Here is a 26,936-nt window from a genome sequence, read left to right on the forward strand (position 1 = left end):
CAGAAGCTCATATTGGAAAAGCTGTAAGCTTTCTCTTTGAGATGATATTATACAAATTATTGAATCAAATATTATGATGTATCAAAAGATGATATGATTCAAAATATTTGTATCTTTTCATGGTTATCTTGATCATCCAAAATCAATTATGATAAGTCGAATGATTTTCATATGGACGTCCATAAAAGAACCAGAAGATTCTTTTACTATAAAGTCTTACCACCAGAAGTGAAAAGAAAAATTTGCTTGAAGCAAATAAGATGAAATTATTCAACATTATCTTGATTATCATATGTGAACCAGAAGTTTAGATGATAATTAAATTTTGGATGCAATAAGATAAAAATGTCTCATATTCTAACTGCTAAAATCCCAGCGAGGATTGAAGTCCCCGTAGGACAATTAAGAAATTCAGCAGTCTAAAAACATGTATAAAGGCATGTGAGACTTATCGATACAAAAGATAGAGTATCTCAAAAGAGAAAGGCACAAATAATTTGGTGCTCCTGAAGAGGTCATACCCACAAAACAAGCAATAAAGTCCATCCAAATTCTTTGTATAAAATTCTCCTATATAAACTCTTGAAGAGTGCCTCCTGAAGAGGTTTTTCATGAAAATGTCTTCCCTTGAAGAGGGACAGGTACCTGAAAATAACGAGATCTCGAATAATGGAGAAATTATGGATAGAAATAAAATCGTTGTCGACAACGTATTTCCATATGAGACGGCAATTGACATTACCAGAAATAATGGAGAAAGTGAATCAAGAACCGTCGAAGAAGACCGACGTAAAATATTGGCCAATATTTGAAAGAAACAATTCCTGCAGAATTGATTCACTAGTAAAATATGATGCATCGGGACTTATAGTCCAAACACCTAAAGAGGTGATGCTTGTTGAATGTCAGTAGGTATTTATGGAAAGGAAATAAAAATGTGATATATAAATCACGAGTCAGTTTCTCAATTCCTGCAGAATTGATATCACTAAGTAAAATGTGATAAATATGGACTTGAAGTCCAAACACAAATGAAACAATATTGATATGATTTTAAAGTGGTTAAATCATATTAAGATTTTTATTAGCTTGAAAGTTATCGAAAGTTTGGATATGCATGATTAACTGCATATTTATATGGATCATTGGATCATGATATATATATGAAAATCCCTGAAGGATAGGAAATGTCTGAAGCTTCTAATATGAATACATCTGGAAATATGTATTCTATCAAGTTTCAAAGATCCTTATATAATCTAAAGCAATCCAAACGCAAATGAAAACAAGCTATTATTGCAGTTTATATATATGATTTAAATGTCATTGAGGATCCAGAAGAGCTCATAAAAACTGCACATATTTGAAATATAAATCTGAAACCATTGCGGCTTCAAGGGGAAGATGGATGATGTTATTAGTCATGAAATACCATCTTTTAATACAATTAGTATTTCAGATTCATATTATGTGTTTGATATGAAATGTGCATTATTAAAGAAGAAATAAAGCACACAGAACATTTACCAAAAGATAGAAACACAAATATGAATATTTGTGAAATATTATTTTATTATCTTGAAACAAGAATTACAGAAATTTAAGGCACTTTGCCTCATTCTTCAAATGCTCTTGTTCTTCAAGAATCTGCATGGCATCCCTATCTAAAGCGGTGGGCAATCGAAAAGAAGACTTAAGCAAGGATTTTAAATTCCTATTCTCTTGCTTTATTGATTCTATCTTCATGTTGGACTCCAGAAGAAGTCGCTGAAGTATAGCAATATTCTCATGGAGATCGTCAACTCCACAAGTTCTGGATTGCAGTCGCTGAGAAAATGCGACAATGGATGATGAGTATCGGGTACCGAGACTCACAAGCTCATAGATAGCTTCATTATCTGCCCTACGAGTCAGATCATTATATTGCATGATAGCACCTGTGGTAGAGGCAGGAACAGCTGATGAACGAGGTGCAGAGTACCTCATATATTGGCTATGAGAAGATCGCTGAGCCATTGCAGAGTAAAAATGCAGAAAGAGATTGCAGAGTAAAAATGCAGTATGATTACAAAAAAATGAAGAAGATGAGATGTGAATGAAAATGAGCTAAATATCTCTTTTATAGAGAAAATTATGATACAACATCTCTCGTGAAGTAAGAGAAAAGAGACGAAATATAGCTTTATAGCTCTGCGGCGCTTGACAGCACGTCTGACAGCTGCGATGCCTGACAGCACGCCTGACACCTACAGAGGAGTTGAAAATCCGCGGTGCTTGTTTGATCTTAAAAGGCTGGCCACCGTTTTTATTAAAAAATGAGGTTAGCGGTTTAATGTTGATGAATTCTCCACTAACTGTGTTATTTACAAGAACTCCAGAAGAGTACAACTCCAGAAGAGTAGTGATGAGCAGAAAGATCCAGTTGTGATTATTTTATCAACATGGATCAAGTCCACAGTTAGTTGGATGTACAGATGCGAGTTATCTTTCAGATACACACAAGAAGATCATTGCAATTCATGAGAAGAAAGTTGAAATTGATATCAAGAAGGTACGGTCAAGTGATAATCTGGCAGATTTATTCACAAAAGCATTACCAACTGCAACATTTAAGAAGATTGTACAGAACATTGGAATGCGGAGAGTTGAAGACCTTTTATCATGCACTTTTCAGGGGGAGTAACGTCTTGAAGACTTATGCTGATTGTACTCTTTTTCCTTCGCTAAGGTTTTATCCCACTGGGTTTTCCTTCGCAAGGTTTTAATGAGGCAATCTTAAAGCATTTTACGGTACACATGAATATTGTACTTTTTTTCCTTCGCCATTGGTTTTTTCCCACAGGGTTTTTCCTTGGCAAGGTTTTAACGAGGCATATTCATTATATGTGGTCATCCAAAGGGGGAGTGTTGTAAAATAATATTGTAAAATTGTATGACCACCTTGAGCTAGAAGTCAAATGCACAGTGCATAGTGCCAGCATAGTACTGCATAGTAACTGGCATAGTAAATGGCCGACATCGCACAGTGTGCATAGTGCCAGTATAGTACTGCATAGTAACTGGCATAGTAAATGGCCACAATGTATAGTGCCAGCATAGTACTGCATAGTAACTGGCATAGTACATATGCATAGTACTGCATAGTAACTGGCATAGTTCCCTTTGTACGCCTATATATATCGTTGAATTCTTTAAGAAATTCATAAGTTTCATAACTTCTCTGAGTTCTATCTCTCTCTCTCTCTTTTCGATAGTTTTATAACAGTTTTCATATTTTTAACCTGAAAAATCTAGATCAGTACAATTTATTATTGCTATTGAACTCAAACATCCCTGATAAGCTAGATTGATGGTCTGTTTAGGATTGAGTTAGGACTAGTAAAATGTACTTAAATAGTCGATAAAATTAAGTTGTTATATATTAAAGTACTTTTTAATCTATAAAAGTATGTTTCATGAAAACAAATGTGCTTTTCCAAACTATATGGAACCTAGTTTCAAATTTTAAATAAAAAAAATTGTAAATGAGCAAGAATATCTATACAACTTTTAGATAATTATTGGTGTCCTTTTATCTTATTACAAGCATGACCCTATCTCAAATGACTTCTTATGTCATTTCTACTTCAAAAGTTAATTTTTTATATTGTTTCTAAACTAATGTATCATGTTTAAAAGTATTTTAGATATATGATTATTAAACAGTAAATAACTTTTTAATATTACAATTTATTACTTAAATTGATGTACAACTAAAATTCTTAAAAAGTAAAAGTTATATTAACCACCGCAATCCGAAATATGCACGGAATAATATTCATCTCAACCAAAATCCTTATGATATTGGAGTCAATTCCCTTTCTGATCGTATTGAGATCGACCATATATAAAGTCTTTTTTTAACTCAAATACAAGGCCTCTGAACTACAGTAATTAAAAAAAAAATGCTGCTTTCCGGGAATGATTGAATCAATCTTCTACATTTTCTCATAAAATACTGTTAAAATGGAACGGATCGAATAAACAGGAGGCTATGCCCGCAAGCACACAGAGGAAGAACATGCACGTGCAACATTATATAAATAAAAAATACAAAAATAACAACATTTCAATGAAAAAGAAAGAAATATTATAAATATATCATTTTTTTTAATAAATAATCTTACTTTTTACCAAAGATTATCAACTCTTTGTTCCTCTTGAGTGGCAACATTGCATACCTTTTTTTTCTTTTTCTTTTTTCTCAGTTCTTGGATTGGCTAGGAGCTGATCTTCTTTTTCTTCTTGTTCTTGTTCTTCTCTTTCGTCAAGTTCTTCTGGGTTCGGTCCTCCACCATCTTCGGAAACCTAACATTTCGATCCCAACCATAATCTCCATAGTACTCATGATTCCTTCCATAATCACTCCCTGTATTCCTGAACTCTCCACCACTGATCCCTGGGGTGCCTGCACCGGAGTTGATCTTCTTCTTGTTAATAAAGCAAAAACCGAGAAGTACACCAGATTTTCCCTTTGAACTCATTTCAAAAGGCTTTGAAGTGAATAAATGGCAGCTGCTTTTATCATGTGAATGATAGCTAGCAGCAGCTCTCGGTGTAGTCTCTCCGTCCTTTATATTTGGTGGAGCTACCCCAATTCAATGCCAATATTAATCGTAACGAGTTTATATTTTTCCTTGATAAATGCTTCACGACAAAGGAGCCATGCATATTAGAAAAAAAAATCAAAACAAAAAACAAGAAACTAGAGCTCAGTGTTATACATTCGTGTGTCAAATACAAGAGCTAATGCATGTTAATGGGAAAGAGATATGGAAGAGAGATCTAGTGAGATGAAGTTCTTCTGAAATTTATTTTGTTATTTCTTTCACCAAAGTAACAAAATATAAACTGCATGGTTTGGTGTAAGAAAGAAATAACCACAACTACCCATGAGATAAGGTTTTAAAATCTTTTCTACTAAATTGAAGGAAAGAGGGGCCAACCCACCCTACTCTCTCTTCTTTAATTTTAGTTGAGTCTTGGGAGAGAGACAAATTATCAGCTTTTGCTTTTCAATTACATATATATAATTTTGGAAACATTTAAATCTAATTATTAGAGTATTTAGTCCAATTATTTATAAAGACATTGAAATGTAAATTATCCTTGGTAAAAAAATACCATTAAAATATTCATGCACTTCCAATGATTGTCAAGGGAAAAATTAAAATAAAGATAATAGGGAAACCTGGAAAATAATATTTTGGATAAGTAATTAAAATATAATAAATAGTCTCTAATTATTTAATATCACATTATAAAAATGATGAGAAAATGAATGATGAATAGATTTTTTTCGTATTAAGAGGTGATAATTGCTATCCTCTAGATTGCTTTATATTTATTTGGATAATCTATATTTAAATTCCAAACTATTGCTTTTCAAAATCAATGGTGGGAACCTCGTTAAATTCAATAATATTTATCACTTTGAAATTCAAAATGGACATATTAATTACGATAAATGCTAAAATGACAGTTATTTTAATTTCCAAGTGGGAAATGTTAAATCTCTATTAATATATATTGAATATGAAAGCAATAATTTTTCTGTAAGAAAATTCGAAAGCAATAGTTACATATTGGAAGGAGATCTCAGATCCACATGATGGATGGATTGCTGGAGGATCTCTTTCATCAACGACTGTGTACGGTAGACAACTGTTTGTGTCAGCCCACCTGCATGAGAGGGACGGGACATCTTGGTAGATTTGCTAATTATTTCGGTACCATGACTTTTGAATATTCTTATAACCCTTGCATTTATTTGAAAGATAAAAACAATCTATTTTATAACTTTTTTACAGCAAGCAAGAGGCTTCACTGTTATGCAATCTAAATGATCTCAGGAAGAATGGATACACAATAGAATAAGGGAGTAGGAAGAAAGACTGTTTGAAACAATGGAATCGAATTCTCAAATCTCAATCATTTCAGAGTACAGAAATATGAAAAATCCCATATAGATATCAAATTGAAACAGATGGAAATTATCTCATTCTCAGTTAAATAATTTCGTGTTTGCGACTAACTTTTTATATGAAACAGCCCTTTTCCAGACAATATCAAAGTAGGGGATGCATGAGTAGATGTCAGGCTTTATGCCCATCAGTGATTCTGTAAATAATCTATAGTTTTCTAGCTACTTTTAAAATGTGTTCTTACAAATACGCCATTCCAACTCGCACCGAGGCTGATGAGAACCCGCTCCATAATCAAATCCTTGAAACGCACCATAAAGAAAAAGAATGTACAAAATTCGGCTCCATTGTGCCAAGTTACAAGGGCCTAACAGCTGGCTAATTGCAACTTTTCTCCCCTGCCTGGGCAGCGAAACCAGAAATAATGATCAGACAGAACTTCCAGTTCACATTTCTATCCTCAAGCTCTATGCTCACTCTATCAATAGATGCCGAATCACTCAAACCTATGATCATAATCTACACACAGTCAAAGAGAACCACAAATTTTCTAGTCTTCCATGCAGCCCCACAAAAATGTATCACGTTGGATCCATCTTAGCATTCAGCCCATCTTATGGCAAGAATAGATAGAAGGCAGGGAATGTGGAAGGCCGAATCCTGATCATTCAGAGGCTGCTTCCAACTAATTAGCTTTTGATTTCCCCGAGTTGCATTACCGTCCTAAAGGCCTTACTCATACCTGAGATGGCAGAGGTACCTTACTCTCTGATCCTTCCTCGCTGGATTCGTGCAAATTGTCACAATCATTTTCAGGAAGTGAGTCATCAGAACTTTGGTTTTGGACAACCGCTACTGAACGGCTCTGCAGAGTAGTTGGTTTTCCATCGGATGCATGCTCATGCTGGTAAGCCATATCGACTGAAGTAATGTATGATATCCCAAACTTCTGCCCATGAGATAGTCCTGGGCAAAATCCCTGCAGGAAGGACAATGTAATTTTTAATGGTTAACACTGATAAGGTAGACAATCCAGCTAGTATATGTGAAGTTGAGTGTTTGAATATGGCTTATGCACGCTAGTTTTGACCCAGTACAATTCATTCAATTATTGCTTTACTTCGAGGTTTGGTCAAGCACTAAACTGTTTTCTAAATTACTCACGTTTCTTCTGTTTTAAACATGGACAAAAGGCACGAGTGGAGTGTTCCCTTGGGTCTTCCGGGAGGTAATGCTGAGAATGTAGCTAGTTTGGCAGCATATCCATGGCTGTAGGATTTATACCTTACACATGACTTGCCTTGGTCTTCTCTTAGGAACACCCTTTTAACAGCCAATCCTATTTGGGATGGCCCTTTTAACAGCCAACCCTTTTAACAGTCAATTGGCTGGTTGGCAGTCCCTGTACTTGTCAAAGGTGGTAGAAATACATTGATCAAGGGCATGCTATCCAACTTGCCTACCTATTATGTCTCTTCTTCTACTACCTGTTGGAGTGCCAATTGACTTGAGAAGTAACAAGAAGATTTTCTTTAATGGGGAGTTATGGGGTATAACATAAATTCCATCTCGTGAAATGGTCCAAGGTGCATTCGCCGGTTGTAGAAGGTGGTTTAGGAGTGAGAAATTTAATTCTCTTTTTCTTTTTCTTTTTTATAAGTAGATAATGCATGGAGACCTGAATTTTCTTTTATAGGTTTACAAGGAAACCAGATTTTTAACTTTTTAGGTTTTCTCTAACGTCGGTAATAACTAATGTATGTGGTGTTTCCAGGACAAATGACATTCAAAGCAACCATGGATCAGGATAGCATCTTTTTTTCATTCAGCAACTAATATTCTTTTTTTGATAAGTATAAACAGCAACTGTACTCTTAAACTACAATTTCGAACAATAAAAATAAAAAAGTAGAGCAGGGCATTTAGCATTGAAGCAATACCCAACAAGGTATTCTAAAAGGTTTAAAACAAACCACTGACCTTAATCAACCCTGCTGTAGGGGTTGACTCAAAAGTGGAATATAAAGGAAGTCCAGTGTGAGCCTGACCTTCATGAAATCTACTGCCATTAGCTTCTAGAAGATCAGTTGCGATTTCTGATGCATGAGAATCTTCTTTATAACCCACACTTCTACAGAAAGCCCCAACATATGAACAATGTTCCCGCACTAGGGATATCTGAGGGGTTGCAGGCAGTAGGTGGCCTTCAGTGCTAAATACATACCTGTAAATGGTATATTTTCAGTTCAAGGAAGAAATAAAATTTATAGAAGTAACTTAGTATCATAAATTCCATCGCCTAAAGATAATCTGTCGAAAGCACAAAAGCACTTACTTGTATGGCCCGTTTTCAACAAGGTTATCTGGACCAACAGCCAAATCGAAAAGAAGCCACAAGTATTTAACCTAATTATGTTCAAGTCATTAACAACATGCAATGTAAATAAAAATGAAATGAGATAAGAATATAAACTGATGCCACATGTCATACATTAGCAAAACATAGAATATCAAATAAATGGTTCCCTGCCTGTATAAGATTTTTTTTTTTTTTTTTTTGATAGTTAATAAGAACTTCATTACCAAGAATAGGCACAGCCCAAGTACACAAGAAGTATACAAAGGAAATACCTACTACGCACTAGAAAGCAAGAAGCTACAACAGAAACAGATTCAGTACATTATCATCAATCCTTACAAAGGTCCTAGCCCACAAACTCAAAGTAGAAAAGAAAAAATAACGAAGATCTTCAAAACATCTTCCATTCCTTTCCAGCCATATACACCACATTAAATACAAAGGAATCAAAACCATGCCAACATGCAAGGAGATCCACAACTTCCTTAGGCATCACCCAATATAACCCTGTCCGAACAAGAACCTCATTCCACAAAGACTGTGCCACCTCACAACGTAAAAAAAGATGATTTACAGATTCACCATCCTTCTTGCACATGACACACCAATCAGCTATACACCAACCACATTTTCTAAGGTTATCCGTGGTCAATACTTTCCCTAGAGCAACCACCCAACTAAAGAATGCCACCTTAGAAGGTACTATCATCCTCCAGATGCTTTTCCTGGGGAAATCACAGCCAGAATGACAATTAAACACCTTATAAAAAGAACTGATTGAAAACCTGAAATTTCCTGCATGATCCCACAATAGCCTGTCCTCTCTACCCTACAACACTTCAGAGTTATAAATTCTTCCCAGAAAATCTGAAACAACATTCACTACCTAGTCATTTACATCTCAAATAAAGTCAACATTCCATAGAATATTATTATCTGTACGTTAAAGATAATCTGACTCAGCAACATTTTGATCCCTTGTAATCCTCTAAAGAGATGGAAAATCTGATTTAAGAGCAGATTCCCCACACCAAATGTCATGACAAAAGAGAATACTCTTCCCTTCCCCCACCTTAAATTTAATATGTTTAGAAAACTTCTTTTTTTTTTTTTTGAGAAAAGTAAGAAGATATATTCATGTTTAGAAAACTCCCCCCAACCTTTCCTATTCACTCCCATAGTTAACAACAACAACATTCTTCCATAAAACATCTCTTTCTTCATATATTTTTTTTATTGGGACCAGGTGTCCAAGAACAACATCCCAACTAATCCCAAGGGTGAGCATCTCTCTCTTCATGAAATCTCCAAAGCCATTTTCCAAGGAGTGCTTTATTAAACAACCTCAAATTTCTCACCCCTAATCATCCACAAGTAGGGCTGGGCTCCGACTCCGTCGGAGTCGGAAAGCCCAACTCCGACCTCCGACTCCGACCAAAGTCGGAGACGAAGTTGGGCTCCGACTCCGACTCCGACTCCGACTTCGAATCAGAGTAGATTCCGACTTCGATCGGAGTTGTTGGAGTCGGAGTAGAGGATCGGAGCTCTAATCGGAGTTGAATGAAAGAACAAAAAAAAAAAAAACAGAATAGATGAAAATCCCAACAAAAACATTCCACAATCCCAACAAAGAACATATGTAACAAGTCCACCATGGAAGCCCCTTAATGCGGTGGAGAAGAGGGAGCTACTGATGGTGAGAAGCAGCGAGAAGAGGTTAGGGATGAAACCCTAACCCATGTATAGTGGAACTCGAGCATATTCAAAACTGAAGTGAAGATTTTAGTTGACTAAGGGAACTTGTGAGAAAACGAAGGAGGAATTTGTGAGAAAACGAATGAGGAAGTGAGAAACAATGGCAAGAGAGAAAAGAGAGGCTTTCGGTTCTGAGGAGAAGATGGAAGAGGTGAGAAACGACGTACGGAGCGTAGGGTTTTTGATCTGATTCCTGAAGGCTGAAGAGATAAATATATAGAGCCCCCCACGACGTCGTTTTGAACTTTTGAGGGTTTTTAAAAAAACTTGGCAAAATACACCATCTCGTCCATGGGGAGGCTCGAACGCGGGTCAGTTCGTTCAACTAACACTGCATCGCACCATTAGACCACTCAACTACTTGTTACTCATGTCACAACATTAAATATATTAAGTCTAAGTGTCAGAATTCGGAGTCGGAGGTCGGAGCCAATATGGACTTCGGACTCCGACTAAGGAGTCGGAGTAACACCGATTCCGACTCCGTCGGAGTCAGAGCCTTGTCGGAATTCGGAATTCTGAAATTTTGCCCACCCCTGTCCACAAGAAACCAGTTGAAACACCTTATTCCAACTAACCAAATGAAACTACGATAAATTTCCTCCCCACAAGAAATTACGATAAATTTTCTCAATTCTACTAGCAACCAGCAAAGGGAAAAGTGAAAGAAAATACATTGGAAGATTAGACAACATACTCTTTATCAAAGTAATTCTTCCCCCTTTAGACAAATTTAACTTTTTCCAACCAGCCAACCTTCTCTCAATCTTCTCAATAACCCCATCCCAAATCAAAACATATTTGTGAGGAGCCCCCAAGGGAAGACCAAGATACTTTTTTTTTTTTGGATAAATAAACAAATTATATTGATCAATGGAAAAACCAGTATTACAACTCTAATACCCTAACTAGGTAGGCACATTAGAGGCAAGAAAGTCATGAAGGGCCATGCCATTAAAATCCACAGCAATAGCCCAGTTACAAAGAGTTCTAAAAAATAAAAGTTTAAGCTCTTCCAACAATCTTTCCTAGTCTTCGAAAGTCTACTCATTTCGCTCCTGCCACACGCACCACATAATGCATAGGGGAATCATCTTCCAGATAGCTTTAATTGGTTGTCTGCCCCTTATGTTTGATCAGGTAGCCAACACCGCCACTACATTTTTAGGCATCACCCAAGCCATATCTAGTCGCAAGATACCTCATCCTAGAGAGCCCTTGTTGTATCACAATGCAAAAGGAGGTGGTCTACCGACTCTACCTCTCTTCTGCACATGCAACACCAGTCTGCAATAATGATCCTCCTTTTCCTCAAATTATCTATGGTAAGTATCTTTCCCAGGGATGCAGTCCATACAAAGAATGAAACTTTGGGAGGTGCCTTATGTCTCCAGATTTTTCTCCAAGCACACAGAGAATTGGGCTCTTGGGCAAGGGCCTTATAGAAAGAACGAACTGAAAAATTACCTTTGCCTGCTAGAGCCCACCACAGAACATCCTCTTGCTGCATATTTGGTCTTATGGAATATATGAGGCTGTAGAAGTCTGCGAAGTTGCTTAATTCCCAATCTTGTGCTACCCTACTAAAATTAATATTCCAAATAATTTGACCCCCCCGATAAGGATGCAGTCCTTGTCACTCGCCATCTAGAAAAGAAGAGGATACAAGTCTTTCAGAGCCCTGCTACCACACTAAACATCTCTCCAGAATTTGATCCTTGATCCCGTACCCAAACAAAGCTTGACATGACGATTAAAAACCCCCCATCCTCTTCTTATATGTTTCCATAACCCCACTTCATAAGCCCCCCTTACTTCTCTAGTACACCACTTCCCCCATAAATCACCATATTTCTTCTCAATCACCAATTTCCATAGAGAGTCGTGTTCCCTAGCAAATCTCCATAGCTATTTTCCTAATAATGCACGATTGAAAACCCTTAGATTTCTAACCCCTAAACCTCCCTTAGAAATAGGACAACAAACCTGCTTCCACTAAACCAAGTGAAACTTGAACTCCTCTCCTGAACCCCCCCACAAGAAATCACATTGGAGCTTCTCGATACGAGCTGCCACACTTGCTGGTGTTGGGAAGAAAGATCATAAATAAGTAGGTAGGTTAGAGAGTGTACTCTTTATCAATGTAATCCTTCCACCTTTCTACAAATACATTCTCTTCCACCCCGCCAATCTCCGCTTTATTTTTTCGATCACTGAATCCCAGATCGAGGGCGCCCTCGAGGCACTCCCTAAAGGAAATCCCAAGTAAGTCATAGGGAAGACCAAGATACTTCAGCGGCAATGAAGCAATCTTACCCTCCAAAATATTAGTCAAAACAGAAATATTACCAACACCCACCGGATCAATTTCAGATATGTTTAGGTTAATCCTGAGACCCGAGACAGCTTCAAAACACAACAACAATGCTCTCAAACATCGAATATGTTCTAGATTGGGCTCGCTGAAAATCAAAGTATCATCGTCAAAAAATAGATGAGATAATTGCATACTATTCCGATCCTCATTACCAACCTCAAAACCTGACAAGTACCTACCTTCAACTAGCGCTTCTAACATTTTACTCAATGCATACATGATAAGGACAAAAAGAAAAGGAGATAGCGGATCTCTCTCAAACCATGTGAACTTTAAAAAACCCAACCGGAGTGCCATTCACCAAAATGGAAAATCTTGATGTCGAAATGCAATGTTTGATCCACATACACCATTTCTCTCCAAAACCATATCTCCCAAGCAAATACAAGAGAAAATCCCAACTAACATGGTCATATACTTTTTCCATGTCCAATTTAATCAGAACTCCATATTCATTAGCAACTGGAACCAAGTCAAGGATTTGTCTCCCTCTTACAAAGGCATTTTGAGATTCAATATAATATTTCCCAACACCCCACTCATACGATTAGCTAACATCTTAGAGATTATCTTGTAGACCCCATTCACCAAACTAATAGGATGAAAATCACACATCTTCATAGCCCCTAACTTTTTGGGAATAAGTGCTATAAATGTAGCATTGAAACTTTTCTCAAGTTTCATAAATGAATAAAATTCACAAAAAACCTTCATAATATCCTCCCGCACTATATCCTAACAAGATTGAAAAAAAGCCATTGAAAAACCATCTGGACCTGGAGCCTTATCCCTTGCCATTCCTCTCACCACATCGAGAAATTCATCCTCTTCAAAAGCTCTCTCCAACCATTCTGCACTTGCCTGATCAATGGAGTCAACAAAATAGTCCATCAAGCTTAGGTCTCCATGAATATTCTTCGCTAAACAACTTCTCATAAAAATTGACAGTGTGATCCTTAATGACCTCTTGATCTGAAATGATGTTTTCACCATCATGAAGTACCTCAATTGCATTATTTCTACGATGAAAGTTCGCCATATGGTGAAAAAATTCCGTGCACTTGTCACCTTCCTTCAGCCAAAGGACCCGGGATTTCTGTCTCCAAGAGATTTCCTCCATTAAAGTTATCTTCTCTAAATCATCCCTGCCTGTATAAGATAGTCTAAAAGAAACTGAAGGACCACCACCATTCAAGTTCAAAAACAACATTCAAAACGAAGGTTGAGAAATAAGCACTTAGGTTTGGCAAAGGGAAGCCAATTATGAATCAATTTTGGTTTAAATGAGGTGTTTAGCTCTTAATGACTGGGTTAGGTCAGGACTCAGGATGCACCAACACACTCCAACGTGCCCAAGTTAAAGCCATTGTCCGGTAAGCTTCTTTGCTAAACAGGACTAACTACCATATGTACAAAGACTAGCTCTTCCTTACTCATTGTTTAGCTGGAATCTTAATATCATTAGGTCGTGCCGAGTCAAATCTGCTCCCTTTTTTTCTGTTGCAGAAAAGGGGGCCCAAAACCACCCATGATAGAGTTCCATCAATAGACTCTTCACATTTTTCATATATATAATCTAGATCTGATAAATATTCTTTCAGGGTTCCCCTAATCTCATCTAGAGGGCAAGAACATCCCTTGGAGGTAATTAAGCCTAGAGGAGAAAGTGCTACCAGATCCACTTGGCAATTAAGATCTTTTGAAGACAGATGATTGTCAAAAACAAAACTCATGAAAAACCGGTACTTACAGTCTCAGCTAAGAAAAAGCTCTCCATGTGATCTTCCTGTGTGTGAGACTCTACATCTGATATATGACAGTATCCACAAGGGCATCGAGCCCCATACTGCAAGCTGGAAACCATGTCCCGACCAGCATCAAGATATCTACAAAGAAAAACCTTAAAAAGGGTCTCAGTTGCAAATAAGTCAAGGTAGTGCACATATGGATATTAACAATAGCAGACTTAACCAGAAACACTAATTTCCCAGTACTCTACATGGCTTTTATTTCTATAGGGGAAAATACATAAATAGAACAAAGAGTATAGCATTATGCACCATGGTTTTGGGAGAAGTACATGGCAGGGCCATGGAGGCTCATCACAAATTTAAGAGTTTGAAGCAGGCCCACCACAGATCAAGAATTCAACCATAATGTAGCAATATGTAACACTCAAAAATTGCTTCTGAAGATATGGGTCTTAAAAATTGCAGGTTCCAGAAGTCTTTCCTAACAAATAAATCATTAAAAGTTGTACTCTTATTATGATGTCCATGCGTGAGCAATTTAAGGCAATGCACCAAGAAAGGAGAAAGGAGGGTCACAATAGGCTGATGGCCAGTGTACAACCTAGTTACTTCAACGGATTCATTTCGAAACTGCAATACATGTGGCCAACCCCGATTAATTGGAGAGCAACTATAAGCCAATCCCAATTTAAGCAGGATTAAGGCTTGATTGAGTTGAATTGAGAAGATTAAAGATAACAACAAATAAATGGATCAGAGCAGACCTGGGATCTCTGGTAGCTTTGTAGAGCCAATACGTGCTCTCTATTAACTCCGGACGCAGTGGGTAACTTTTTTGCCCATGCTGAGAAGGAAATGTACAGAAAATTCTACACAATCACTATACTTAACAACATTATCAAGCTAATTCTATAAAGCAAAACTTAAAAAACGTCTTAAGCTTTGCCATTATATAAGCAAATATATCATCTATTGATATATATCCTATACTGACAAAGAAGTCACCATTTTTTTTTTTGTTTGTAAAGAGAAAAAACATGAACGCAAGTGAACTATAACTGCGGACTTAAAGTCATCAGCCAAACGGCATCTAAGAAATGCTTAAAATTTTTAACATGTCACTTTATTACACTCTGAGATGGCTCAAACACATTCAAGTTCATTCTACCTGAATAACATTTGGCTGGTGGACGTATGCTAAAGCATTCTAAAGTTCTACCTTTCATTAACATAACCTAGACTACCTCTAAAAGAAATAAGAACATAACCTAGATATTCAGTGGTGTACGTGCTGTAAGTCTAAAACTAATAAAGCAAACTGGAAATGCAGAAATTCCAAGATGGCAATCTAGTTCACCAAATGGCATATGGATCATGTACGCACATATGTCAGATCCTTAACTAAGACACCACCACACTTCTAGTAAAATGCCCTACAAGCAACATCAGTTCAAATAGCAATTGCCTAGGGGGGTTCGGATAGTTATGATTAATATACCTGAACACTGAGTGTAGCAAGATTAAAACCCTCAGGAGTGAAACCATATCTTTTCCAGACACTAAAGAAGGCAGTATGTGTTTGAACTGCAGGATCGATGTCCCCAGCTAACACCTTCCAGCATGAGTAATATACATATAATCAGAAAACTTCCAATAATCTAGTTCACCAACAAATCACGTCGAAGATAGAATAAAAATAGACCAAAAACCTGAAGGCCAGGCCAGAATGCCTGCAAACTGTTAAACAATGGCCAGACGATTGCAGCAGAATCCATATTTACTTCAACATACCTGCACAGGCACAAAAATAAAATAAAAAACCAAGGCCAGTAAAGCTGAATCCAATAACAAGATTGAAAGAAAAAGGATAATGATAAAATTTACCAAGGATCATTGTAAAGATACTGCATAGCAGCTCTATAAGCTTCTTGGAAAATGAACAGATACTCTTCATCTCCAAACAATACATAAGCCTGAAACATTGTCAAGAAAGATTAACAAGAAAAGACTTATCAAAAAGAAAAGAGAGAGGTTAACAAAAAACTGAAAAGAAATGTAACAACCCAAATTCATCCAAAACAAGCTTTTAGAAAGATTAATGACAAATCATATGTGTCAGCATACAGAGCTCATATTAGTTCATAAGAAGGCTGTGACCAGTTAAAATACTGACTTCATTTAACTAATCGCAAGGTATACACCTTGGAAGCCTTCTAATGTTTACTGTAGAAATAAACAAATCCTATGTACAGGTGATAAGAAAATAAGACTAGCAATGAAATTTAAAGCCTCATCGTCTTCTTCCACTTCAATTCTCTACTCAATTCCATTTTGTCAGTAGAAGAACATAAATTAAACTTGAAAGGAAAGCGGTAAAATTGCAAGTGGAGTAAACGGATTCCTCAAAGAAGGCAAAACAAAGGCCTAACAACAATAATAAAACAAGGGTTAATTTATCTTTTTGCCAACTATCATATTAGATATCAATAAGGCTTCAAACTATGGCTCTTCTACCTAAAAGCCATCCTGTTAACTCACTATACACACTTTTCAAGAGTGCTGAAACAAAAGAGTTACAAGACATCTCACTGCTTGATTTCCTCGCTGTTTGGAAGGATACCAATTTACAAATTCTCTAATGAACCGCCCACCATCAATTTATCACAACTCCAAAATACTTTCTAGTAAAATAAACATATATATCTTCAATAACACAAGCACTAACTCCCACTACTCTTTGTTATTGTGATGGAGGCATTGAGCAAAATGACCTCAGCCCTGGTTGCTAATGGAATATAACCAAGTCCGTGTATTGAAGGCCCTCCTACTTTGTTTTGAAGTAGCTTCCAATTTGAAAGTGAACTTAGACAAATCAGAGATGGTACCTATTGGAGGTGTTCAGAGAATAAGACAGTTGCTGAGTTGCAAGATTGCCGCACTTCCTATGACATACCTTGGTCTTCCGTTAGGGGCCGCCTCAAGAGCGGCTGCATTATGGGACACAGTGATAGAAAAAGTAGAGCGTCGATCAGTAGGAAGGAAGATAATATACCTGTCAAAAGGTGGTAGGATTACCCTAATAAAGAGTACATTATCAAACCTACCGACATATTTTTTATCCATGTTCCCTATCCCAGCAAGCATGGCGCTTTGTAAAGAGAAACTTCAATGGGATTTTCTGTTGGGTGGAATAGGCAAGGAGTTCAAATTTCATCTAGTGAGGTGGGAAAATGTATGTAGTCCACTCTCTACTAGTGGTTTGGGCATTAAAAATTTGAAAATTTTTAATTGGGCTTTACTTTGTGGAGATACCATAAAGAACCAGAAGCCCTATGGAAGTTAATGATTGAGAACAAATATGGGGGCTCATGGGGGGGATGGTGTACTAATGAAGTGAGGGCCATATGGAGTGGGGTTGTGGAAACATATAAGAAGAGGATGGGAGGTCTTTTCTCATCACACAAGGCTCCGTCTAGGAGATGGGACCAAGATCAAATTCTGGTATGATACTTGGTGTGGTAATTGTGCCCTAAAGGATTTATTTCCTTCATTCTTCAGGGTTGCAAGTGCCAAAGATGCTTCAGTGGCAGAAGTCATTGCGATAGTGGGGGAACAAATCCAGTGGAACATCCATTTTAGTCAGGCAGCACAAGATTGGGAAATGAAGCCTTTTTCAACCTTTTGTACGCAACAAAACCGAGCAACCAGCATGATGATTTATTGTGGTGGATATCTACAGGTAAAGGCTTGTTCTCGATTCGCTCGTTTTACAAGTCCCTCCCACAAGAGTCTCCTGTTCAGTTCCCATGGAAAAGGCTTTGGAGACAAATCCAGTGGAACATCCATTTTAGTCAGGTAGCACAAGATTGGGAAATGAAGCCTTTTTCAACCTTTTGTACGCAACAAAACCGAGCAACCAGCATGATGATTTATTATGGTGGATACCTACAGGTAAAGGCTTGTTCTCGATTCGCTCGTTTTACAAGTCCCTCCCATAAGAGTCTCCTGTTCAGTTCCCATGGAAAAGGCTTTGGAGACATAAGGCGCCTCCCAAAGCAGTGTTTTTTGTGTGGACCGCTTCCTTGGGTAAGATCCTCACAACTGATAATTTAAAAAAACGAAGAGTAATCATCACAAATTGGTGTTGTATGCATAGGACTAGGGGAGAATTTATGGACCATCTTCTACTACATTGTGAGGTAGCCCAAGGGTCATGGAATGAGGTTCTCGGCATACTAGACTTGGGTTGGGTCATGTCTGATACAGTAGTGGCGGTATTGACCAGTTGGACAGATCTAAGAGGCAATCAACAGATAAAGGCTATATGGAAGATGATTCCCATTTGCATCATGTGGTGTTTATGGCAGGAGCGCAATGAACGGACATTCGAGGACAAAGAGAGATCAATGGAAAAACTTAAAGCTTTCTTTATTAGAACTCTTTGTACTTGGGCCAGTGCAGTTAATTTTAATGGCCTAGATCTTCATGATTACCTTGTTTCTATTGCTCCTACATAGTTAGAGCATTCTTTGCACCAGGTATAATTAGAGATTGCTGCATATACCTTGCATACACCCTATCTACTCAGATATTGCCCATTGTTTTAAATGAAATGTAATCTTATAAAAAAAAGTTGCAATAGAAATATATAATATCCAGCACCCTTACCTCACTGATTTATATCAATACAATTTTGTCTAATGACATAAAGAAGGCATCATGCATCAATGGAGAGAACCAAGCTCTTTCCAAATAACAAAAAGGATGTTATAGAGCTGAAGCAAGTTTCAGCATTTCAATTCATGCTACTAACCTTTAGGAGATACTCGTAGAAAGAGTCAATACTAGTTCCTATTCCAGCATCCTGAAAAGGCAGCATACATCATTTTCCTTGGTGACAAAATAAGTGGGAGGAAAATTTGGGTCTCCCCAAAGTAAATGGAATTTTAATTTATGTGGAATTTGTAAGCTGGTTGACCCTGAGGACCAGATATGTAAAAGTGAAAGATTGAGACACAACGTAAAGTTTATTTTTGTTCACTTATACAAAAAAAAAACTAATATTGGCAATATGATGTTTTGTGTGTGTGTGTGTGTGTGTGTGTGTGTGTGTGTGTGAGAGAGAGAGAGAGAGCATTAGACATTAGACACTACAGAAACTCATAGTAGAATGGCACTCATAGAGAAATCACGTTAAATAGAGTGTTACCTTCTGTGTCCATTCACCTGTAAAAACATTGATATGGGCACCAACTAAATTTAGTTTTGAACGCCGTGCCCAAAGTCCATGAACTGCATTTTTGGTAACTTGTTCAAAAACTGCATGTTCATGAAGTTGAGCAATATTTCAACATGCGTCCCCCACAGAAAAGAAAGGAAAAAGAAATGGAAAATAATGATATTAATGACAACAAAATAGAAGGGAGGCAAGGAGGGAAATACAGTGGTATCCAAGACCCTATGTTCAGAACCTAGTCTATCAAGCCAGAAATGAAGAGGATAAAACCGGTACTTCTATAACCTCCTATGCAATAAAAAGTGTATAAGAAAGACTAATGTCTCGACAAATGCATAGAGCCATCATTTATAAAGTCACTCAACAACTTACAAAGAATCTAGTAGAAGTAGCACAAAGACCAGGAGATTGAAGAATTAAACGACTGGACAACATTGTTATAAGTCTGTTGGTGTTTCTTTTTATCTGACTGAACAGATAACCTCTAGGTACCTTCTGCTCAAGATCAAGGGGTCAGCAAACTCGTCTCAGTCGAACATAGCTCAACTGTTTCCTCATTCAGTAAAGAACATATTTTTTTATTCTAATAAACGTCTAACTTGGGAGAGATCAAGGATTTAAAAACAAAAAAGAGCAAAGAAGAAGAAAACGGAAGCTTGAACAATGATCCTAAACATATTCTTCAGGTCAACATGGAGGTAGCATCTAGCCTTACCTATTATTTTTTTTTTTCTTTTTTTGATCGGTAATCTATTAATTAACCGTGCTATGAAGTATAAAATAAGAAGGCTATATTCTAGGTGCCCTTTTTTATAACTAGGTTATTAAAAAAGAAGTAAATGCCAAAATGAATGCTACCATGGTACAATAAGTATATGTAATATTCTGCATAACATGACAATGTCATAAATATATTCTCCCACATATATTTCGTCAATTAAGAGGTTCACAACCGTATTTTTCCAACATTAGTGAATATTTGGTATCTTGGCATCTTGTCTTCCCTTGCAACAAAGGTAAAACTTACTGGGATCATTCGTCAAACGACTAAGCACTCCAAATTCCAACGTCAAAGTCCCGCCACCAGCAGTTGATGTTATCTAACAGGCCAAAAATTAAATTTTTAATGCTTTACATAAATAGCAAAAAACAGAGAATTAAAGACATGGTACAGTTACCAAATGAATGTCCTAGAAGGAGGTTAATGATTCTCAAATTCGATGATTAATAAAGTTGGGAGGGGGTCACTATTGGACATGTGACTTCCTGCTCTTTTTCAAAAAAAAAAATTATTCTTAAATTCGAGAGTTCAAACTTGCATATTCGCTCATTGTCCTTGTCAGTTAGATGTGCAATCATATACCCTATTGGTTAAGGTACAACAGCAATTAGCAAGCTGGAAATTAATCGGCTGTTTTCACAATTTAGATGTTCCACTTGTATAATTCTTGTGTACTTTGGGCCCTGACATTTGTGTTTCCTGCTAAATTCTTTGATTACTTGTAAAAACAAATAAAAAGGTGTAGTTCTACAATGTTATTAGCTGCTTTCACGCTACAAAGTCACGGCAAAACTCAAGCGAATACAAGCTTGCACAAAAGAAGGAGAAAATGCAGAAAGGCCTTACCTTGCTTTCATGTTCATCAACTCCATGCAAAAGATTGACAGATCCAAATGGGATTCCTGCAACACAAAATATCTGAAAATGGTCATAAAATGATGGATCCATTACATTTGCAATGCCCCTACATCTAACATGTATTTCATCCACAATTGAAAGCAAAGTTGTTAGTGTCCAATAATTGTTCAGCAGACAGTGTCATAGCTACCCAACTGCTTTAAGAGAGAATATAGCAAAATTGCTTGCCACAGAGCCAAACTGCTAAAGTTTCACAAAGCTAGTCATTCATGAGCAGTTTGCTAATTTACAAGGTCCTCAATAATTTTACTTGAGATTTAAAACCCTATATTAACATTCCTTTAAGGCCTACCAATTTCAATCCAAGCAGCCTATCAGAACTAGACAGGTATAAGGTATACTAAAGATGGCAATCCTTCATTCCCAATAGTTGTGTTCTTATATGTTAGGTGAAAACATTCTTAATTTAGCATTCCACAAAATGAATAAAACTTCTCATGTATACTCCCTATGTACTTGGGCTTTGCCTATTATTATGAATAAAACTTCTTGATTACCGATCAAAAAACAAATTTAGCATTCCACAAAATGATAAAAATATACCATCAAATAACCAAAAGTCACAAGATTGAGAAATAAATACCAATAAAAGAATTTAGGTCATAAAAAATGCAAGACAAGTAGCTAAATTCAAACTACAATAAATTGGGAAAATCAGTTAAAATCATCTAGTAGTTATACCTGTAGGAGTGTCAAACGCAGGTAATAACCTCCGGGCCAAATCCTCTGCTAAGTTAAGTAACTGGTTGTCATATGATGGTATTTTCATGCCCTGTAAAGAAACAATACAGAAGAAATCAACAAAGACCTTCAGATAGTGGTATACAATATAAAATGGGTAATGATACACTTACCACTCTCTCACCACTACTTTACCACTTGTAGTGTATTTCTTTTTTTATCATTTTTTTAAATATTTTTTTAACATCCTTAGCCATTAAGAAAAAATTTAAAAAATATATAATTTTAGTGATAGTCACTTGCTTAATCATTAAGTAAAAGAAAAATTTTTTTAAAATTAAAAAATTAAAAAAAAAAAGTGGTAAAATCGTGGTGAAAGAGTGGTAAGTGTATCATTATTTATATAAAATTCATGTTAAATGTATTTTTTTAAAGATCGGAAGTGTTCCTTGGATGAGTTCAAGAGGTTATTTTTCAGCACGCTATTGTCTTATGCTTCAGTCATTGATGTAATGGGACTAGTTTTCATAATTTAATTTTATCCATTTCTAGTTCTTAGCTGTAGTCAATATAAGAGAACTACATAATTAGCGCAGCAATTCATGAAAGACAAAAATAGAAAATTCTACATGAAAAATAGAAATAGAAACCTCTACGCTATTGTGGACTAGGGATGCTAGGTGGGTTTCCCATACTTGGCACGCCTGGCCTATGCCATCCACCCCTGCAGGTACCAAGTAAACAATCTGTGGGTCTCTCTTTTTTGTTGTGGCCAAGAGACCCACAACCATGGATCTCTATCTAGTTGAGGCCAAGAGACCCACGACCATCTTGTTTAAGACCTAGTGGTTGGTGAGGCCAAGAGATTTTTGGATTGGTTGAGGCAAATCTGGGATGACCGTGGCTGGTGGGAAAGAATTTTCACCTTGAGGCAGCTAGGATGACCATGGTTGAGGCAGATTTAGTTGAGGCAGCAGGGATCCAGGTGGTGGTTGAGCAAAACCGCCCACCTGTTGAATGATTGGGAAAAGGGGGGAGGGGGGGGGAGTGAGGGCTGGGAGGGTCACCCCACAAACTTCAAAACTACGGTCATTTCTTTTACTCCAAATATACCACAACAAATGAGCAGATCTTCACCTTCCACAATCATGCACACTGATGGCTCTTCTTTTTCTTTTTTTCTTTTTTTTGATAAGACACTATCCAACATGCTAGTTGATCCACTACCAAAGAAGGCACAACTCATTCTAGACCTGATAGGCCAAAACCCATGGCTATAAGAGAACCTAAACATCTACCCTATATGTCTCTTGACGTTAAAAGCAAGGTAAAGGACATTTGCTGCATAACTTTGACACAAACTAATAAATATACAATTTTTTCCCGATGGATGTAATTACAAAATCAAGTCACAACATCAAGCAAACACCCAGAAAGATCAAAAGCACCAGACAGCCTTTTCTTTTCTATTGGCAACAGGTGTCTGGGAACAGCATGCCAACTAATCCCAATGGTGCACAGGCCCTCGGAAATGAGTTTCCCACAAGTGCATATTGGGTAATTCAAAAAGAAATCTCCCAGTCCGATAGCCTCTAGAGCTTGTTTGCATCCTAGGGGATTTGAACCTTAGACCTGGGGAAGCATACCCCAACTACTTATAAGTGGATAACAAGCACCACTAGGGATAAGCCTACTGGAAAGGTGTAGCTACTTTATTACCACCTAAAACAAGTGCAGATAACTCTCTTGTTGTTAAATCACCCTTTTCAAAATGGTTGCTAACAACTGCACTGCATAATCTTTTCTCGACCAACTAACCTCAGCAATTGAATTTTACTATTCCCTTGAGGCCACCCTCCCATCAAAGAAGCAAAAATATTGATATAGCTTATATATCATGCTAATTAAACTACCCATGAGTTGCATAATTCCTTTTAGATCGATCTAAAGCACATCAATACTTTTTCTGGAAAACCCATGCTTTAACTTAAAAAAATAAAAATAAAAATAAAAATTCATAAAATTGTAATGAAAATAATTCGTAAAGGTAAATGCATAACCAATACCGTAGCATAATCACTTGCAATAAGATGAGCAGAGAGTAAACCTCCAAGAACGCGAATGGTAGTCTCAAACACAGACACTGTCTTATTCTGCAAAAACCCATAAAGAAAATCCAAAGTTATGCAGCAGGTGACCAAAGCAATTCTAGCTAAAAGAAAAATCAGCTAAGCCTTTAGTGTTCTTCAACAAACTTTTGATTGCTTAAAAAATATGCTAAAATAAAATCTGAATGATATCAGTTATTAAGATACAGAGTATTACAATGTAAAATAAATGCATATACAAAATGAAAGAAACCAGAACAATTCCACACAGCAAAATGAAAACCAGGATTACAAAAGAGCAAATCAGCATGTTGGGAGCTTTATAAAAGCTGAAATTCAGAATTTGATACTATTCAATGGGAGAAAAAAAACAGCCCTGTTATTTAGAATCCATCATCCCCATATTGCATTAAACGAAAATCTAGTCCCAGCAGATAAGTTTAAACATTAATTCACCAACAAAAAAAATGAGCACTACTCACTATATCAAACCGAAGGCTTTTACCAATCCATTCGACAGATGCAGCAAAGCGTTCCTTGTCACCAAGTAAAGCCAGCATGTCTAAGGAGTCAATCTGTGACAGTTGCATGACAGCAATGTGCTATGATCCTGAGGGTAACCCTCGGGATCATAACACAACAACAGTTGAGACATACAACAACTTGCATATAGAGAAAACTTGGAAAGGAGAAATTCTCATACCAAAGTCAAGGCATAACCGCCAAGTGTATCCTCTCCTCCACATGATAAAGGTCTTAGTTCATCAAGTGGAAAAGCATGATCCATGTATCCATTAAAAGCGTGATAGAACATTCCACTCACCTGGATTGCAAATTGAAATGTATCTTTCCCACTTTAAAAAGATCAAACAACACATACTAACACTGCCATTAAATGCAAATAGAAAAGCATGGCACGAACAATTTAAATATTCGGATCTTTCACATTAACTCGAAACTCCTGTTAAGTAATGGAGGAGAATTTACAAGGAAAACAATCCAGGACATGAAATTTTGAGCTATTTTTGCCCTCGGAACTAGTATTTATAAAAATATAATAATAATATATCATTTTCTGCTCCTACAGCAAATCATCAACAACACCATTCTACGTTAATATCACGTAATCAGTTATGAGTTTTGCCAGGAAAATTCAAGCCCATATGGAAAAGTGTACATGTAACCATAAGAATAGACAGTTTGCAGAGTCCAAAGGCCCTTCATTTAGAAGTCCAATATGGGTCATTGGAATCGGATTCTGTTTTGTAAATTCCCGCGGCCAAACATACTTCAAGATAAATTTGCGTCGCGAGTACAAATCAACCGACTGTTCCATCAAATGAGCATAGTAACATAAACGGCAAAGTGTACATGGCATTCTGACAATGAAAACCTTAAAGAAAAACCCTAATTCCGCTTCCGAGCTGGATCTGAGATAGACAGAGGGTTACCTCGTCTCGGAGCTGTTTGGCTTCCTCAGGAGTGACGCCCTCTGCGAGAGCTCTGCGCATGAAAGCGTTGTGATAGGCTGAGACGAAAAAGAAGAGCCATAGGAATTGAAAGACTGGTTTCTTAGCTTCCATTCTTCTGCCTACTTGTTTGTGAGTGTCACTCCGTCTTAGACAACGGAAAACAATGGCATCTGACTTTAGTGCTGCACGCTTTCACTTTGTTATGTTATACCTTTCCCTCGTCGGCAGTGTGCCCCATGTACTTTTGCCTATCGGAGTATTTAACTCTTAAACAACAATTTTCCCCTAATTCCTAACGACGCTTTCTTATCAAAATGACAACAACTTTGATCTTTATATAATATAATAATATTGGCAGTAGGCTTAATGCAAAGAGTATTTGATACAGAGTTATGCTAAATGGAAGCCCTAGTGAACGAATTGAACGCGTGGATAAGTTAAGTTAAAGTAAAAAAAAAAATTGTAAAATAAAACAAAAATAAAAAATTTCATTCTCATTCGCCTTCCCTCCCCCGCACATGAGATTTGAGAGTCCATTTTCATTCGCATTGCCATTCTCCTGTAGTACTGGAAAGCCTATTACGCAAATGAAAAATTTAATTACAAAGTATAAGTGTACATTAATACGTATATAAATCTATTATGATTGGTTAAAAAGTAGATTTTATTAAAAATAATGTTAATTTAAATTTTAAATATAAAAAAATCAGTATTAATACGTAAATTAGTACGCGACTTTACTTGTACGTAAAAAAACTCTTACGTAAATGAAGATGAGTGTTGGAAACATTCAAAAATTTGTCAACATTACAGATTGAATTTAATTTGTATTAAAAACTATCATTTGTTTATAGAATTGATTTAAGCGTGCAATGTGTTCCTCAAATAGTGAAATAATGGGTAAATACACCTAAAGTTATTGAATTGTCAAGCATTGGCAGAATTGGTAGGTTAAACCTGAAAATATGATTGTGCTATTTTTTAGGATAGTATTTTTCAAATTGCTTTTAGTATTTATGCAAAACTAACAGGGTTCTGGAATGAGCTTTGAAGCATTTGTTTGATGTTGGTTTTTATTAATAAAATGGGTTAAAAAATGTCCGAAGTTGGTCTTGAGAATTTTTTTGGAGCTTGTAGTCAAATCTCTTTCAGACAATTTTTTTTACAGAAAGTCATAGAATTCTCATCAACCTGGAAATAAACTTTCAAACACTCACAGAAAACAATGTAGCTCCTTCCAAAAAAATAAATAATAATAATAATAAAATACAATGAATCTATCGCATGCTTTCTATTGAGAAGAAAAATGAAGAATTAGAAATAAGAGTGAAATCTAGTGAGACAACGAAAGAAAGTAAAAATGATTTAACCTAATTGAAGGTAAAATAGACATTTCATATATAATGACATGGAGGGTATGCAATTTGTGCTTAATGACTGGCGTGCTTCATAGAGTTTCTCTTAGATAAAAGTTCACCAATTTAGAGATAAGCTACTATTTTTATTTATTTATTTATATTTTTTATTTTTTGCCT

General features: G+C 36.5%; 1 protein-coding gene across 4 annotated transcripts; it reads right to left on the reverse strand.

Annotated features, from left to right (window-relative positions):
* Positions 1-5,936: 5,936 nt before the first annotated feature.
* Positions 5,937-25,716, reverse strand: LOC122300730 (alpha-mannosidase I MNS4). Of its 4 annotated transcripts, none has more exons than XM_043111592.1 (17): positions 25,381-25,713; positions 24,633-24,752; positions 24,412-24,504; positions 23,888-23,974; positions 21,822-21,912; positions 21,069-21,124; positions 20,469-20,541; positions 19,415-19,524; positions 19,019-19,069; positions 16,090-16,178; positions 15,915-15,996; positions 15,704-15,817; positions 14,970-15,049; positions 14,205-14,340; positions 8,299-8,369; positions 7,944-8,187; positions 5,937-6,942 (listed from the first exon to the last, which is right to left on the reverse strand). In XM_043111592.1, the coding sequence occupies exons 1-17, from the start codon at positions 25,510-25,512 to the stop codon at positions 6,700-6,702; spliced, it is 1,872 nt and encodes a 623-aa protein (XP_042967526.1). In that variant the 5' UTR covers positions 25,513-25,713; the 3' UTR covers positions 5,937-6,699. The 4 variants fall into 4 exon arrangements, with proteins under 4 accessions (XP_042967526.1, XP_042967528.1, XP_042967529.1 ...); XM_043111594.1 differs by having other exon boundaries at positions 24,412-24,539; XM_043111595.1 differs by having other exon boundaries at positions 24,412-24,551.
* Between the last annotated feature and the right edge of the window lie 1,220 nt (positions 25,717-26,936).

The sequence above is a fragment of the Carya illinoinensis genome, chromosome 2 (assembly GCF_018687715.1).
Source record: "Carya illinoinensis cultivar Pawnee chromosome 2, C.illinoinensisPawnee_v1, whole genome shotgun sequence".
Classification (NCBI taxonomy): domain Eukaryota; kingdom Viridiplantae; phylum Streptophyta; class Magnoliopsida; order Fagales; family Juglandaceae; genus Carya; species Carya illinoinensis.